The 16912-nt window shown below is 43.8% G+C and overlaps 1 protein-coding gene across 1 annotated transcript in view; it reads left to right on the plus strand.

The window, feature by feature from the left end:
• Positions 1 to 12576: 12576 nt before the first annotated feature.
• CDHR1 (cadherin-related family member 1) overlaps positions 12577 to 16912 on the plus strand; it is a 47614-nt gene continuing 43278 nt past the window's right edge. Inside the window, exons 1-2 of the mRNA XM_010567851.1 lie at positions 12577 to 12748; positions 13516 to 13611. Of these exons, the coding sequence (XP_010566153.1) occupies positions 12688 to 12748; positions 13516 to 13611 (157 nt within the window). The 5' untranslated portion in view covers positions 12577 to 12687. The remainder of the gene's footprint in view (positions 12749 to 13515; positions 13612 to 16912) is intronic.

A 16912-nucleotide genomic window follows, 5' to 3' on the forward strand; every position in this document is an offset into this window, starting at 1 on the left:
CACTTGAATATTTTACTCACTTAGGTTCCCAGACTGGCCTCAACCTAAGGTTGAGAGCTATTCAAGTTAAAAATGTTACTTGTGTGAGGTCCTGGTCTTGACTGAACAAACTAAAGCAGGAATCCTCAAATTATTTCAACATGGATTGTGACTGCTGCCCAAAACATGGTTTTTGCCTTGTCTAGAGGTATCGGGATGTCATGTGTCAGCCTCTGAAGGTGATTCCTCAACAGGAGTTTGACTCTTATGTACCAGGCCATTTTCCCCATGTGGTAGAACAGAGCTACCACCCGATTATGGCTTCACTTACAGGCGTCTGTTCTTCCTTTTGTTTTCCTTTCATGTCTATGTATATTTGTTTCGCATTACCTGAGGAGAAACATTTGTTCAGTGGCTTTTCTAAGCACACAAGCTGTATGCTTATATAATGTAGTAAATTTAGCTTGTCCAAGCTGACACATGCATTTCTTTGTATCTTGTGCTTCTGTGTGCGTTTGGTTGTCAAGCATGAAAATTGCACAGCCTTCAAGTTCCAATAAAGATGTTTCTGAAGTATCTCTATGCCTGCCAGAACAGATGTTGGATCCTGGCCTGACCTTCTCAGCTAAGTGAGCCAGGTGGCCCCTCACTTCGTATAGAGCTTAGTACCACCAGCTAACACCAAATCAGTCTGTCTTATTTGGCACTATGACTGTGAATTGTCGGGAACACGGGAGAAATGATATCTGCTGACAGGGAGTGTTGGGGCAGAGGCAGGTTTGGGGATCTCTTCTGTCAAAGTGGGTAGGAGAAGAAATAAAATTATGTATTCTTTACATAAAATATGATCCCAAAAGGTGTAATGGTGGCTTTTGAGCCCTCTAGACTGTGTGGCACAGCTGATGCAAGGGCCTGAGTGTAGTTCAAGAGCTCAGGATTTTAACTCTGGAGAGGTTCTGTATATCCAAAGTATGGACTACAATGACAACTTCTTGTGATTGCATTTGCCAAGGAAAACTAAAATCCTGCATGGACAGTATCGTCTCAAATAATAAACTCAGGTGAAACATAAAAGCAGAGGAATAAATACTTCCTGTTGTAGATTTATATATTCTTGTAAGATAACTCTCTTGCCAAAACTGAGTGGAAGACTCCTGGTGACTTCAGTGTTCATTGGATCAAGTCTGGACATCTGTTGCCTGATTCTATTTTGTCTGATGTTGTTGCTAACTACCCCTCATGAATAGCTTTAGCAAAGTATTGTTGGATGGTGAACACAGATTGGGTTCATATACACTTTTTACTGAAGTTTGTTCTGAGAAGAATTTGTCCAAAGCTTAGCAATCACTTTCTCCTCTTGTAGGTTGAAGATGAGGGGAAATCCCCCTTACAAATCAATCTTTTTTTTACCTCAGATCAACCAGTTCTTACTAGATGTGAGTAGCTGTCTTCATCACAGCTAATTTGTCTGCAGGACTCATCAAATATTTTTTTAATTGCTGGTGGGGAGCAAAGAGAGCTCCCTAGTCCTACATTAAATGATATGAGCAAGGGTGTTGATTCCAACCCATGGATGTCTGTGGTTCCCAGTAGCCCTTCAGTATTATAAGACTTATGGTAGCCATTGGATGACCTACATTGTTTTTGAACACACAACTGTCTCATCATGCTTTGTCTTTTGATCTTAGAGCAGCGCTATCAGCACAGAAGGAATTCCCCAAAATTACTTCTGTTTTCAATGTCTCAATGGTGGGAGGTTCTGCTGGGAAAGTTCAGTGTCTGGATATGGATTTGTCCAAGTCCTCATTCAACCTCTGTGCCAACATTTGTTTGTGTGTTTCAAATGCACTGAGTGTGGAAATCTTCAGGTGTGGGGGATTTAATTCCACATTTTCAAGCTGGTGCTCCACAAGGGAGTGGCTAAGGCCAGAGATTTGCTGTAGGATAAGCACCTTATGTTCACAATGACATCTGGTCAGCCTCTGAAAGCATTATCAGAGAAATCAGGTCACTATGTGCCTATGAGAGATCCTAAACTGAACATGACTTGTCTGTCTTCTGCAGCCTGACACAATCACAAAAATCTCTGTAGTCACAAGAAGCTGTCATACCAAGCCCAGTTTCTGTCAGAGACTCAAATTGCATCCAGGGTATTAGTTCAAGAGCTGGTTAGTCCCAGCTGGCAGTACAGCATAGGTGCTCACAGGTGATGAGTTAAACCTTATATAGGAGGCATTCAAGCCCAAGCATTTAAAAGTTTAGTGCACACAAAAATGCCTGTTCAATGGATGGTTGTGATTAACTGCCCGATAGGCACTTGTACAAGCTCTTAAATGTATTAATGTGCACATGGATTTGTGATAAGTGTAGTGCAGTCAAAGCAACTAACGTATGCTGGCTAATAGGATCTCCAAGTCGAAACAGCAGCAGGGTTTCCCTCACCTGACAGGCAAGATGGCACTTATGGCTTAGGTCAGTGAAGAAGAGTGGTTTGCTGCTGGGTTCTGCAATGTTGTTTGGCCATCAGCACTGATCCCAGCCTCGGGGGAAAAAAAGACACATTCCTGAGGCACTATTCAGTTAGTCTGTAGCAAATACAGCTTGCCTGGTCTCTGAAAATCAAATCTCTGTAGCATTCTCTTAAAATCGGCTCCCCAAACTGAAGTGCACTGGAAAATGCTGTCTTTCCTAGGTGGGTTCTCAAGACAAAACTTCCCGTTTGCATTGTTGCGGAGACCTGTGTCACAGTCGGTGCCAGCTGTGTGGCATGTTCACTGAGCAATGCTAAAACCTATTTTGAGGTGGCAGTGAAAGGAGCATGTTTAATTTTCATACATCCCCTGGTTCAACAAGTCATATTGCTGCCTTGCAAGCAGGGCATCTACACAGTGATGTCCATTGCATGCACGCCAGCCAGAAGATGTATGCGGAGAACACAAGCATTTCCTTGCTCTGCCTTGACAAGTCTTGTTATTTTTCTCAGCGACACCAAGTAAACTATAAAATCTTGATTCATTCATTGTTCACACCCCAACTCTGACTTATATGCACAATTTTTACAGGCAAAACAATGAACAATACTAGTTCTTCCATAAATAACTTGGACTGCGTGTCTGCTACTAAATGACATCTTTCACATGGATCTGTGTCGTGCTCCATGGCACCACATCCATCAGAGCTCATGCTGCTGAAGTGAATGTAGGCTATCTAAATATACCTGGATATTCTAGGGACTATTTCTTCTTTTTCTATCCCTGTCAAAACAAAACGAGGAGAGTGATATGTAGCTTCCAAAGAAGCAAGGTTACTGAATTGTAAATGGATTTTGCAGCAGTCTTTAAAAGCCTCTAAGCTAGTAAAATGGCTTAGCAGGAACTTTAATTACTTAGCAGCTGTGGCAAATATTCCCCTTTCCCCAGTTACCTGCAGTGCCTTTTTTGCAAACACTGTAAAACACTCTTTAGCAGACTACAACCAGGAGGAGCCATATCTGAGATGAAGCACTGGGAGAGTTTCTGCTTTATCCCAGGAATTCCCCAAACCTTCTCTGCTGCCACCCACAGTGAATGACAATAACTCATGATAAATCATGCAGGCAAGTGCTCTGAGATTTTTCTTTTGCAGACTAGCAATTTTTTTCTGAGGGCATGATAGCACTGTCTCTTTACCTGTCTGAAAAAAAAACCCCAACAAAAAAACCCCAACCAAAACCAGCACAGTTTGTTGGGAAGCACTTTTGACATCTTTTTGAAAGTCACTGTGGAAATGCTAAAATTGCTAGATGTTTGGTGTCTGGTCTCCCTCTGTTTTCCTCCCATTGTAATTTCTTAATTCCTTTGGAGCTAAGGACATCATGTCTGTGGTTCCCTCATGACAGCATTGTATAAAACTGTAGCATGGCGTTAAGTATATCGTGGTATGTGAAATAAGAGGGCTGTCTGACCTCACGGAATGGTGTTATTCAGTTTTTCAGACTACTTTGTCCTAAGGAGCCTTGGGTACTTCCTGTTCCTACACCATCCTTGGCATGTTTGCTCAGCGACCTGGGTAACTTTTATTGGTTCCTGGTGCAGTACAGTGAGTCATTTCTCACAGTTTGTGCCTAGCAGAAATGCTATCAGAAGTCCAGTAAACTGGGGCCCACAGAGAATGAAAATTGGTTTTATTTAGATATATCTGTGGAGTTTAGCATTTAAAATACTCCCTCAGCAAAAGAAGATTCTGGTCTGACTTAACTATATCAGGCCATTTATGGAGTTAGGGACAGGAAAATCTGACATTATTTTGTGCTTTATGAAATACTGACCATACATACCTCCATAATTTGGTCTTGGTCTGTGCACGCTTGAACAATAAAGCGAGTATTTCCTCCTTCAAGGTCTGTCTTGTAACCTCATGACAACACTTCACTAGCAGTTACTGGAACAAGAATTCTGACTTCCTTCTAGCTTTTCATGGCAGTGGGAGTTAACACAGGTAAATGTTTTTATTAGAGGTAGACTTCCAGTTTTGGTTCATTTTTTTAAAAAGCTCTCACCCTCAGATTTGGTCATCATTATAAAGTGCATTTTCACAGGTATGAGATTGTGTATGGATATGATTGTGTATCTGCTCTCTTAGAAAGCGTTGCTATCCATTTGGAAAATATGAGAAGTTTCTTGCTATATTTATTGCTTTGTATGTCAAGGGTATATGGGATACAAGAAAATAACCTGAAAGAAATTTAAAACCTAGCGTGAAGATGTTACATATATCTGGAGATGTAAGTACATATCCCATGTTTGGCAATGGGACTACTCCAAAACAGTTGGGGGCAGAAGAATTATGATTATTCAGGGATGTTTTTTCTTTCTGTTAATTTATTCAGTAATCCTTCATCATGTCTCACAGTATGAAGCTTTCTTGGCTTATGGAGAGCTGGGTACGGTGCTGATAAGTGAGCCGTGGGTGCCTGGGCTGGGGACGGCGTGCCTGTGGAAGGGAAGCTGGTGTGACACCTCTGCAGCTCCTCATGCTGCCCTCCCTGCCAGTGGCTTCTGCATAATCATCCTTGACCAGGTGCATCCAGGCTGTGACACTACTTCATCAGAGGAGCAACGGGGGAGGTGCTCGCCAGGAGAAAATAAGGTGCATCCCGAAGGATGGCAGAGACTAGCTTTGCTCTGAATCAAACATGAGATCAGGCTGTGAGGTGGGAGGGTATGTGCAGAGTGAAACATGCATGATACAAACTGCAGAGCACAGAGAAGGTTTGTGATCTGGATTTCTCTGGCTTTCCTGCTTATTCCCAACAAAGTTACCCCCTTCTCTCTTTCCTCCTCTGCTTCCATTGCAACAAAAAGCATACCCACTCCTTGCAAATGACTGGAGCAGGGGATTCTGCAGGTAAGAGTCAGTACAGCAGGATGGAAAACAGTTTCTCTCCCTGAGAAGGGCTGGAGAAAATCCACGTTTGCATTCCCCCTGAAATTTTCAGTCTCTCTGTGGAATAATGTTAAGCACAAAATTTATGTAAAAAATGAAAATATTTCAAATCAGAGTATGGTTTCACTGCAATATGAGCATTTTCCAAAGAAAGAAGATGAAAGTGTTTAAGGTCAAAACTGATTTCTGTATTAGAAAAACTGATGATGAATGGAAACTTTTTACTGATCCTAGTAATTAAGATACCTTGTCAAACCCCAAGGCAAAACTTGCTCATTTTAACACAAGTCTTAATTTATAAGCTCTCCAATTTATTTATAGACTCGAGGGAGCAAAAGTAGATCACATACAGTCTAAAAGTGTATGCAATTCTTAAAAATGATGAATAAGCCAAACAAAAAAAAATTGCCTTCTGACACTGAGAAGTAACCAAGTACCAGAAAACCTAGCTCTTGAAAGGAAGTTAAGCCTTCTTGTTACATGGCTTTTGCTAAGATTTGCTGCATCAAGGACAAAGATCATGTGCTACAACTTTCCTGAAGAAACTGCAGTTTGTGTGCTTTAGTTATTTGTTTGCCCAAACTTTGTCCCAGAATTTCAAAAGCAGACAGCTATGTTGGGTGCTTCCATTCTTGTTATCCAATTTAGGATACTCCAAGGAGGTTCAGGTTGGCATGCTGCTTGTGGTCAGATGCTTGTAGTCACCTCTCTAAATCTTGGTTTTCCTTTCCACGAATGAGGAATGTTTTTCTTCTGTTTTGTGGGCAGTATCTTCCTGAAGCAGTTGAGTTACCAGTTTTCTTCATGGTATGTGTTTTATCAGACTAGATATGAGGAAGAAATTTTTTACGGTGAGTGTGGTGAAACACTGGAACAGGTTGCCCAGGGAGGTGGTAGGTGCCCCATCCCTGGAAACATTCCAGGTCAGGTTGGACGGAGCTCTGAGCAACCCGATCTAGTTGAAGATGTCCCTGCTCCTTGCAGGGGGGTTGGACTAGATGAGCTTTAAAGGTCCCTTCCAACCCAAACCATTCTATGATTCTATCCAAGGTTTTACTGCTCTCCTGTAAACTGCTGAGGTTTAGCATAGCTGCTCAGTGGAGCTGCAATATAAAAAAGGGTGTGTAGAGTTACAACCCATGTTCTTTAAACTCCTCAAACCAAGCAGTACAATATCACTTTCAGCTATTACTGAGCTGGGAGAGGTTTATAAATTTGACCAAGATCATTAATGATCACATCACTATCTTTTGATGATGTTAATGTGACTTTAATGATCTTGGGCTCATTATTTATAGACTGTGGCAGAGATGAAAACTGAACTTAGACCCCTGTGAGTCAGAACTGTAACAATGAGATCATTTTCCTTTCAGATGTAAAAGTGTTAAATTCATTCAATTAATAACAAGAGAATAACACAGTGAGAAGAAGAAAGAGGTGTTTATTGGCTTGCATTTGAATCTTGCAGGACTACAAAGAATTCCAGGTCATTTTAACAAATTTGCATATCCCAAGTGATGGGAGTGGGCTGTGGAGAGATGCATAAACTCTTATATAGGAGGTAGCATATTCGTTCTGGCAACTGGGAGGATCAGAGTTTGGTGATCATAGCCAAGGGCTCAAGCATGTGTCTCTGATTAGATTTAACCACCAAAAACACAGGACTGTTTCTCTTTTGCTGTTCCTACTGTGCAATGTTATTGTGAGTCTGCTTCCTTCTTATAGCTGGTAATTTGAAACATAAGAGATAGTGATGGACAGTGAAGACATCTGAGGGATTTCAGGCTCTTCTCTCCTGCCATCAGACTGGCTCAGGTTCCTGCAGATCCCCCAGCACTTTCCATAGTTTCTCTCAGCAGCCAGACAGAAGGTATGGTGCTGTGCTAGGAAAATGCAAAGGATAGCTTGTGTAAAATTCTTCACCACCAAAACCAGTCATCTGAAATGGTCATCAACAGTTGTTTCTGGATTTTCACCATCATTTGTACTCTGTAGTAATGGAAGTTGGTGGAGAGTGATGATGTGCCCCAGTATAAATCATCTCTCAGTACTTTGGGGGGGTGATTTTGAGGGGGAGGAATGATGTAGTTTGGACAGGCAAGAGTGGTTTGATTTGGTTTGGTTTGGTTGTGGTGGAACCTGCGCGTCTAACTTTGTCTCAACTCTCTGCTTATGCTGACTCAGCTCTGCTGAAACAAAGAGCACTATGACCCCCCCCCCCCGGTCCCAGCCAGAGAGCAAACATCCAAGCCACAAGTGCATCTGTTACATTTACTGTACTTTAGCACATCCTGCTGCTGTTAAGAAGTTTGGAGAACAGCTTGGACAGTCTTGCTCGCGTTGTGCTGTGGGACTTGCTTGTGAACTGACCCTTTGGTGTGCAAGGAACAGCCCAGCTGTGGTTTACTGCTGTGTCAAACTCAAGGTTGTTAGGGTGTCTGTCTTACCTGTGGCGTATGTCACAGGCCCACCCTGCTCCCCTCCTTTGCTTTCAAAGCTAAATAAGAACTTCCTTATCACATTCAAAGATGAGAAAATAGGGAAAGTTTTGAGAAGGGTCTTGAAAATGGCTGAGGCTCCACTTCTCTCCTTTGTGGCGATTGCATCGAGCAATTCTGAGTGAATCGCTCTGTGCAGAATGCCTCCAGGTTCCAGGTATCGATGGTAACTCCCACAGCCCTTCTTAGCAGGTGATTTAGAGAGGGAAGGCCAGAATGTAATTTGGACTCTTTCTGCACATGCTGAAGTTTATATAAAGTGTGCAGAGCTTTTTATGTTGAATTTATTTAGACACACAAACGCACACCAAAAAAATGCTGAATATTCCTCTCCAAGGATGCTTAATGTCTTATGCACCCAGAATTGGAGGATGAGCATAGGAAAAAGCCTAGCCTGAGCTGTTATTATATGACTGTGAACTTCATTACTTATCAATACTGTCCAGAATCTAAAACAGAGGGGTTTTTAACTCAGATAGAAGCAGGCATACAATCTGAAGACTATATGTAGTTAATATGAAGCAAAGCAGGACAGTGGAAGATAATTTAATCTCTGTTATTGCTTTAATTTTATTTTTCTCTCTATTTTTAAATTGCAAATGCATGCAAGCGCCCAAAAACTGATTGAAATACAACTCACGAAAACCTCACATTTATATGCCAAGCAGGCATTCCCCAGGTAGGCAGCTCTAGTGTGATTGCCGTGAGGTGGAAGGGCCACCCACAATGTGGAAAGAGTAATTTATCTCTGTGCCAGCTCCGTCTTTGCCCTCTCTGCTGAGACTGCCAGCACAGGTGGCAGCGAGTGCCAGCTGGGATTCTAGTGACCGAATCGGAGCACTTGCTCTTTGCTGGCTGTAAACAGGCCTCCTCCCGCACCCCCAACAGAGGAAACACTGGCTTATACTGGTATTGCTGCGTAATGTGAGAGACTGCGGTCTTGTGGCATTTTATGTGCTGTTCGCCAGTTCTAGTCTGGTTTTAGGTTGGGCTTTGGGATTGGCCTCAAGAACAGCTGTCTTGATGGGGCCCTTGATTCCCGTATTCAGGGATGTAGAAACAAAAAGGGCAGCCGTCAGTACTGGTGGAAGCCCATTTCTTGTCAGCCATACCTGGTTAAGGAAGACTGCTAGTCTTAGACTTAAACTGGGGTTTGGGGCTGAGAAAAGTAAACATGTTGGGGCCCAGGTTTTTCCAAGGTTCTTGAAGGCTCAGAGAGATAAGAGGGCAGGAGCTGGCAGGGGCTTGTGTGTGGTGAGGTTTGTGTCTGGCCCCTGTGCCCTGGAAGGTCCTGGTTTCAGATTGGGGTACGGGTTTGTGCTAGGGCAAGAGGAGCCTCCGTGGCTCAGGGGATCCCAAGGGGCTTCACAATGCACAAAACAGCTGTTACAACCAGTACACCCACGCTGCAGTCAGAAGGGGTGAAGACTGCAAAAATATTCATTGCATTATTGTAGCATCCTTCAACACTTCAACCTTTATTTTATAAAAATTCAGGTTGTCTAGCAAACTCTAGTAGATATTGTTCATCAGTGACCCAAATCCAGAACTTTTGTTCTGAAAATATTATTTCTAGATTTGTTTTCATACTGAATAGTAAACAAGCAGAACACCCTGGGAAACGAATTGGTTCAGATCAGATGGGTATATTTCATTCTTCTTTTATGTTTCTTGCTACTTGATATGCTAAAAATGTGTGAAATAGAAAGTTTCTTCTACATAAAGAGAGGGATCCTTCTATTCCTAAAACTGTTGGGACAGAATATATTGCTCTCCTGAAACCCCCTCCTGCCCCTCTTCTTCCCAAGGAGAAAATTCATCAAAATCAGCCTGGCTCCATGAGCTGTATTAGCTTTGATCAAAGCATATTTTCTGACAGAAAAAAAAAATACTCTGTCAGAGCATTGCTGTGTTAGGTATGTATCTGAGTGTGCATAGACGCATATTAGCTAGGTTTTCAAACTCTAAGGGGATTAAGAGCTCAAACTCATTGAAATTCAGGAGGAGTGAGACATTTTGCTTCCTTGGAGATGCAGGCCCTGGAGATTTAGATCCCCAGGGGATGCAACCAGAGGAACAGACAGCTATTAACTTTGACAAGAGCTCTCCATCACTTTTTCTAGGAAAATATTCTGCAGACAAAAAGTAGGTTGTTAGTTCTGGATTGAGGAGGCAAGTGAGGACATTTAGGTGCTATTTATGTTTCCTTTTGAGCACCATGCAGGTGCATTTCTGTGATTTTATCAGCAGTTTAATATCACTGTTGACAGTGGTGGCATGGTTAAATCTGTAACAGGGATTACATCTATATCCGTCTTCTATATGTGTATCCTCTCCCACACAAATTTCAGCTTCGGATCCCTTTTATCGTGAATTTAAATGCACTAAAAATACATTTGTTTTTCTTAGTTGTCTGCTGCAGGTTCCCCTGAGCTTTACAGGCCACCGCTGCAGTCACACGTTGGTTTGACATGGAGCCTTTGCAAACACTGCTCTACCCGAATTAGTCATATGGAGTCACACCAAAGGTCTGGTCTTGTAGGAGATGGTTAGAAAAAGATCAAGATGAAAAAAGCCTTCCCCTCTGGTTTAACTTTTGAGCTTCTGCCAGGTGGTAATTTAGTGCCCTGCTGAGCCACGGTTTGCATCTGTATCATTAGATCTGCTAGTCACTGATGAACCTAATCTTCATTAATTTGTCTAATCCGTTTTGGAGCCTTTTTAGGCTTTTGGCCTCTGTACCGTTCTCTGGCAAGTTCCACGATGGAAGGTGAGTTTTGTTAATACTGTGCCCAGGAGTTTTACTTCTACCCTTCTGGGAGCCCTAAAGTTGATTTGTTCTGCAGGCAGAGGTGTCCTCCCAGCAGCACCGTAGGTCCCGGGGAATCTGGAGGTGCAGAAATGCCTTCTCCGCAGCACGGGAGCTTCACAGCGCTGCGTCTGCAGCAAAGATTTCTCTCCCATGGCTTCCTCCATCGTTTGTTCACCCTGCAGTTTCAGCAGCTGGTGGGTAACGTATGCTATGAATACGTGGCAGGATGTAACTGCCAGCTCCCTTTGTAGGAAAAACACATAGAAACTGCCTAGGCTGTCCCTCCCCTACTTCATGTGAGATGAAAGCTAGCCCGGGAGCGCTGCCCACCTTTCGCTCTGCACCCCGCAGGCAGGTGCTGGGAAGGGAGACGCTGTCTGTAGGGTTACGGCTAGGGAACGCTTGCCTCCTCTCTTCCCAAAACTTTGCAAATAACGATAAAACGCATGGGCGAAATAGAGAGCCAGGAATCTCCGCTGTTGCCCCGTCTGAAGCTGCTTCCTGGCTCTGCCCTTGTCTCGGCCCGTTCTCGAGGGGGCAGCGGCTGCCTGCCTGCGTCCAGCCGGCCGCTGCGGGACGTGCAGCACCCCACGGAGTTACAGGGCACCCACGCGCTCCGCTTGGCCCACAGGCACTGCTGCAGGAACGGCCGCTGGCCCAGAGAAGGCCCCGAGGGGCTGGCAGCACCCCCGGCTCCTCCTGCGGCAGCTCTGCCGGAGGCCTGCCCGCCGAGGCGAGGTGGGCTGCAGGGCACTGGTGGCGGTACCTGTCCCACCAGCAGCCATCCCACCAGCACCTGTCCCACCAGCACCCATCCCACCACCAGCACCCGTCCCACCAGCAGCCCTGCTGCATGCGGCCAGCGCCAGCCTCAAGGGCCTCCGCCAGCAGGAAAGCCTAGCTTCTGTCATGTCAGAAAGCATTGCCGTGGAGAACTCTTTGACTGATTAATTTCTTAGACGTTTCCTTCAGGAAGGCTGTTAATTAAGAAACAGAAAACTCCATTAACGCACCCTTAAAGAGCAAGCTCTTTGCCTCAGGTCAAGTTTAAACAGCTAAGCCACTGTGTAAATGTCTCCGTGATTGGAAGCAAAGTGTTACCGCTGATGAAGTTCCTTTTAAGCAGCCAAAAGCTTTGACTGTGAAAAACTTCCCAGAGTGGCTGATTTTCTATAATTTATTGGATGTCGTATATTTTAAATTAGTGCAAACACCTTTCATGTGCAGAAAACCAAAACAAGCAATGAAAAAAAGCTACTTTGTTAACTTTTTTCCATGTGTTGGTGGTTAAACACACTTTTTAGTATGTTGGTTAGAAATTATCTGCTGAACGTAAAAGATGCTTTCAGAAATTCATGCAGTTTAAGAATTAAACAATCAGGCCAGCTCATGAAAAGAACATTTTGACTTCTGCATTTTTAATATGCAATTTTGTGTACTTTTCGCTGTCATAAATGTGATTGTTTCCTTTAAAACTGTAACGACCACATCTACTGTTTGTTGCTCACGTTAGATTTTCTTCCTTTGTAGTTTCTCAAGATTGCTAAAGCTAAAATGAAGAGAAACCTCTTATAGCTCTCAAAAATAGAGGACTGGCTCATAGAATTAAAGAGAGTTCAGAAAAAAAACAACTTTCTACTTCACCTTCTCTCTGACTTGTGTGTTTGGGCAGCACAAATACAGTACTAACAGCAGAACCTATGACAGTTACACTGATTCCTCCAAATCTTGTCTCAGAAATTAGTCCCACAGCTCCCTGCAAAGTAATTGGTCTAATTAGGTGGTAGGAAGGAGCTTCTTTAAATTCTTCAGAAATTAAGACGTGTCATCCGCTTAACATCTTAGCATCTGTTACTGCCTCTTGCACATTTCTCCACTACATCAGTCTGAAGGACACTTTCCTGGACCTTTCAGAGAGAAAAAAAACCAACAAGCCCTTGAAACAGAGAAGAAATTGACCCTTTCTTCAGTGGGATGAAGCATGTAAGGCATTCCACCCCCTCCTTATTTCTCAGTTTGGTGCACGTTTGCCTGGGTGAGTACAATAATCACTTTGTTAAGTAAAAATACAGGAGGATACAAGCATAACCTTAAATCCTGTAGTAATCCTTACTGATGTGGTAACGTTCTCCTGAAATATTTTCCTTGGCAACTGATCCCTGTGCAAATGTTACCCTCTGTGTTTATATATTTGGAGTTTTGTTTCAGATGGGCTATTTTGAATCTCTAACAGTCAGTCGGTAGAATGACAACTAATTTGTTGTTTCTTGTTTTTTTTTAACTTTGTTTGCTGTTGTCTGGCAGCAAGTAAGTAACTATTTAATTATGGCTAGTTGCTCATGCAGTAGGAATAGTTTTAAAACAGAATGTGCTTAGAATACTGGGTAAGGTACCGAGACACTGGGAAAGTTTCAGATATGCATGTGTAGAATAGGGGAGTACAGTCATTGCAAGCTGAAAAGGTTAATTTTGCAATGAAGCTGTCTGGAACTGATTGAGATTTTTTAGAGAGATCCTGCTACTTGCTTTGTTTCTGTTGGTTTGGGGTTTTTTCCATATACCCTCTTTCTCTGCTGCTGTGTGAATACTGGCACAGTGTCACTTAGAGGTAATTTTATTAAAAATACCTGTACAGACATATAGATCCAGATATAGTTCTGAAAGTCCATTGCAGCAACTGGGTATGTTACGCACTCATAGTATTCCCAAAACAGCTCATGTTTACTGGAGTCAGGTAACAAAGCCAAATAACTGCCACCTACAAAATGCTTTTCTGTGGCTTCTGTTTTGTTTTAATTGCAGTTCAGGCAAATTATGCCCCCTATTTCTTTGATAATGGAGCCAGAAGCACAAACGGGAACATGGCACTCCTCAGCCTTTCGGAGGACACACCTGTTGGTCAGTATTAAAATTAACATGTTTAAATTGTGAAACTGGAGCTGCTTGCTCTTTTGATTAACAACATACATTTTGTTGTAGGTTGCTGTTATATACTGTGGTCTTGCATGTTTTTCTCTCAAGCTTTTAATTGGCCTCAATTTAAAATGACATGTTTGAATTGTAGCTGTAATTTAAAACATGAATTTTAGCTCCCCTTTCCTTGGTCCACCAATCTATTCACAGCATCAGAGCACAGACTTTTGGGATCAGAAATAAATTCATGGTGGTAAGGGACTTCTTACCAATTCTGTAAATGCTTATGAGAAGTCTAGCTGCTGGTAATTTTAACAGTCCTGGTAAAAGCAAGCTGTACATTGAAAAGTAACAGAGGCATGATTTTCTTTAAACAGTTATCGCATTTTTCATGTTTACGGTACAAATGGTAGAAAATGTTTCTACTTGGAGTGAAAATTGCTTTGTCTAAATAACTGATGTTTTTTAAAAAGGTTTAGTTTTGGTTTATTGAAAATTCAAAAATTGATACATTTTTCAGCTTTCATCATTTTAAGGTGTGTCTATTTATGCTTCTTTTAACTGTATTTGCATTAAGAAAAATTAAATAAGAACAAAAAGGTGATTTACAATCAGTATTTTTCACGGGGGGAGAATAATTTCCTAACATTTAAAAAATGTTATGTAAAGTATATTACAGTGATGAACACCACCTTTTCTTCAAACATTGCGCTGAGGTTTTGTTTAGGATTTGCTCCTGTTTGTCTGTAGCTTTTACAGGCTAAATCAGAGCAGTATTTAGCTATTGCAGCTTGGGTGCCAGAGCACCAGCACTTATTAGCTGCCTCGTGCAAAGAGGAGAGGCTCATGGCTGCGCAGAGGGGTGCTCCCCAAACCCTCCCCTCCCAGGGCTTAGGCAGCTGGGGGAGGCAAGGATGAGGGAAGGATCCAGAGGGCACAGCCTCCCCTGGAAGGCTGACGCTGCCACCTTTGCCTTCCTAAACATGAGCAGGGTCAGCCACTGCTTTGGAAAGCAGCTGCCTGGGGTTTGCTCAAAGTCTCCATTCATGGCCCAATGGTGTTAATGCCAGCCAAGATCCACACCGGGCCTGCTAGAGGGTGGGGAGAGGGGTGACTGGGAAGCAGTGACTTCTCCTTTGCCTGCTCAGCCAGAGAAGAGGAGGGGGAGAAGGTGGCACATAGCGTAGAAGTGACGTATCTAGCCGATGAACTTAAAAAGAGCTTGCTTATGATGCACCAGGGATTTCCTATAAGCTTGGTCAAGCTTATGTGAAAACCTCAGCTGAAGGCCAATGTAGTGGCAGACTTGCAGTAATGTAGTGGCAGACTTGCAGTAATGTAGTGGCACCTGCAAAAGCCAGAGGCAGACCAAGGAGCTGCAGGTTTTGCTGTACTTCTGCCCAGATTCACGTGGAAACCACACTTGCTCAGCCTTGGCGATCCACATGGCTCTGCTGATTACTGGAGTAAGGTTAGCCAGTGGAATCACTTGTCTAATGGTGCAGATAAGGCTTGTAATGCCAGATAGCCACAAAACAGGACCCCAGCTCAGTTTGCCTGGGGTGGTGTTTGCCAACTCCACCAGTCAAACCGCAAGCAGCACAACTCCCATCCCCTGGTGTGGTGCCAGCTCACAGACATTTACCGAGCATCAGCCTCTCCCTGCCACTGCTGGGAGCCTCCAGCCACCTGCGTGGGCATGGGGAACTAAAGATGGCACAGAGCCGCAACACAGTCAAAAATGTCCTTCCTATCAGGACCGCAGCACCACACGGTCTCTCAGATGACAGCACTCCCTGCAGCAGCAAAGTACAGCAGTAATTTTTCAGGGCTGGGTCCCAGTGCATCTGATCTGGGGCTCCAGGCAGGCAAAAAAGGAGAGTATGCGTGCCTCGACAGCAAACCAGCAGTGTGAGGGATCAGACCCCGTGTTAGCGTTCTTGTAACTAGCCTGAGTAAGAATAATGACAAATATGTGATGGGCTTTTGCATGTGCTTTCGTAACACTAGCAACCAGACTACATAGAGGTCCCTGGAGAGTTTATGCTTTGGTTGCAGCAGTGATAAAGCTCAAGCTGCTCTGTCTTCAGTGCTGCTGTGCCTCATGCCTGCTGGCTTCATCCAGAATGGGTTTACATTGGCTGGCATGTACTTCTAATTTGCTGTATAAATGTGCTTTAAAAGACAAGAGTGAAGCAGCTTCTGGCTTAAGCTCCAAAGGTGCCACCAAAAGCATTTATCTGAGGTGACAGGTTAGGAAGTGTTGAGTTTAGGCTTTTGCAAAGGGCCTAGAGAAACCCTTGAGAAAGAGAGATAAAACCTTACTTTTGAGAAGTCTAAATGTGATAGCTTTGCCACACAGCTGCCAGTGCTTCTTTGGGCTAATTCCCAGAGCACTTTGACTAAAAGCTGTGAGTACTGCAGGGTCCTCTCTTCTGAAACCACTTTCGGAAGTTCCCTTGGGACGTGGCTGCTTGGGGTTTACTCAATGCGAACTGCTGCTGCTACCCACTGCCCACATCAGCACAGCCACTCCTCGGGGAGGACTCCCCTCGGGGGGCACGAATGACGTTGGTGCTTCGGTGCTGCAGTGCTGGGTGTGCATTCAGCTTTGTGCAGGGTGGGAGGACCAGTGTTCACATCAGCCCACAGTCAGAGCTTCATGCCAGAGCTCAGTGAGGGCTCACGCTGCCCACGCTAAATGACTACCAGGCTGGCCCTTTTCTGTGGCCCCAGTGGCAGGTCTTGCACTGCAGAAGAGGTTATTACTCTTCATCCCTCTGCCCTGATCTCCTCCAGAAGAAGGAGAAGGAATCTGGTCTCCCATGTCCATGTGCAGTCCCAAGCATCCACAGTGCAGCAGTCGTCTTTCAGTTTGAGCAGGATCATCAGTGACAAAACAGAGGAATTAAAACTTCCATATGTTTGATTCTGGATGGCTTCACTCAGGCATAGGTGCTGCAAAATGGGCAGGTAGCCCTTAGGTTTTCCCTGTGCTTACATAAAATTTGGAGTCATAGACAGGATGCTTTTCTTGGCAGCAGCCAGTGTCTGATCTGAGGAACGCCGTGGACAGCAGCTTTAATAAACCTCCAGGAATTTTACAGCCTTTGGCCCTGCTGAGATTACAAGCAGTTGGCAAAGTGGTGTGTGTTAGTTATATTCCCAGGCATCCATAGGCAAGGGACATGCAACATTTTTGAGCACTGAAGGGAGGCAATGGATTCTCTATGTGACTGTAGAAAGAGAAACTGCAGTGCCGCAGCTGCATGAATGCACCAAATTC

This window comes from Haliaeetus leucocephalus, unplaced genomic scaffold (assembly GCF_000737465.1).
Source record: "Haliaeetus leucocephalus isolate CR32 unplaced genomic scaffold, Haliaeetus_leucocephalus-4.0 Scaffold229, whole genome shotgun sequence".
Lineage (NCBI taxonomy): Eukaryota > Metazoa > Chordata > Aves > Accipitriformes > Accipitridae > Haliaeetus > Haliaeetus leucocephalus.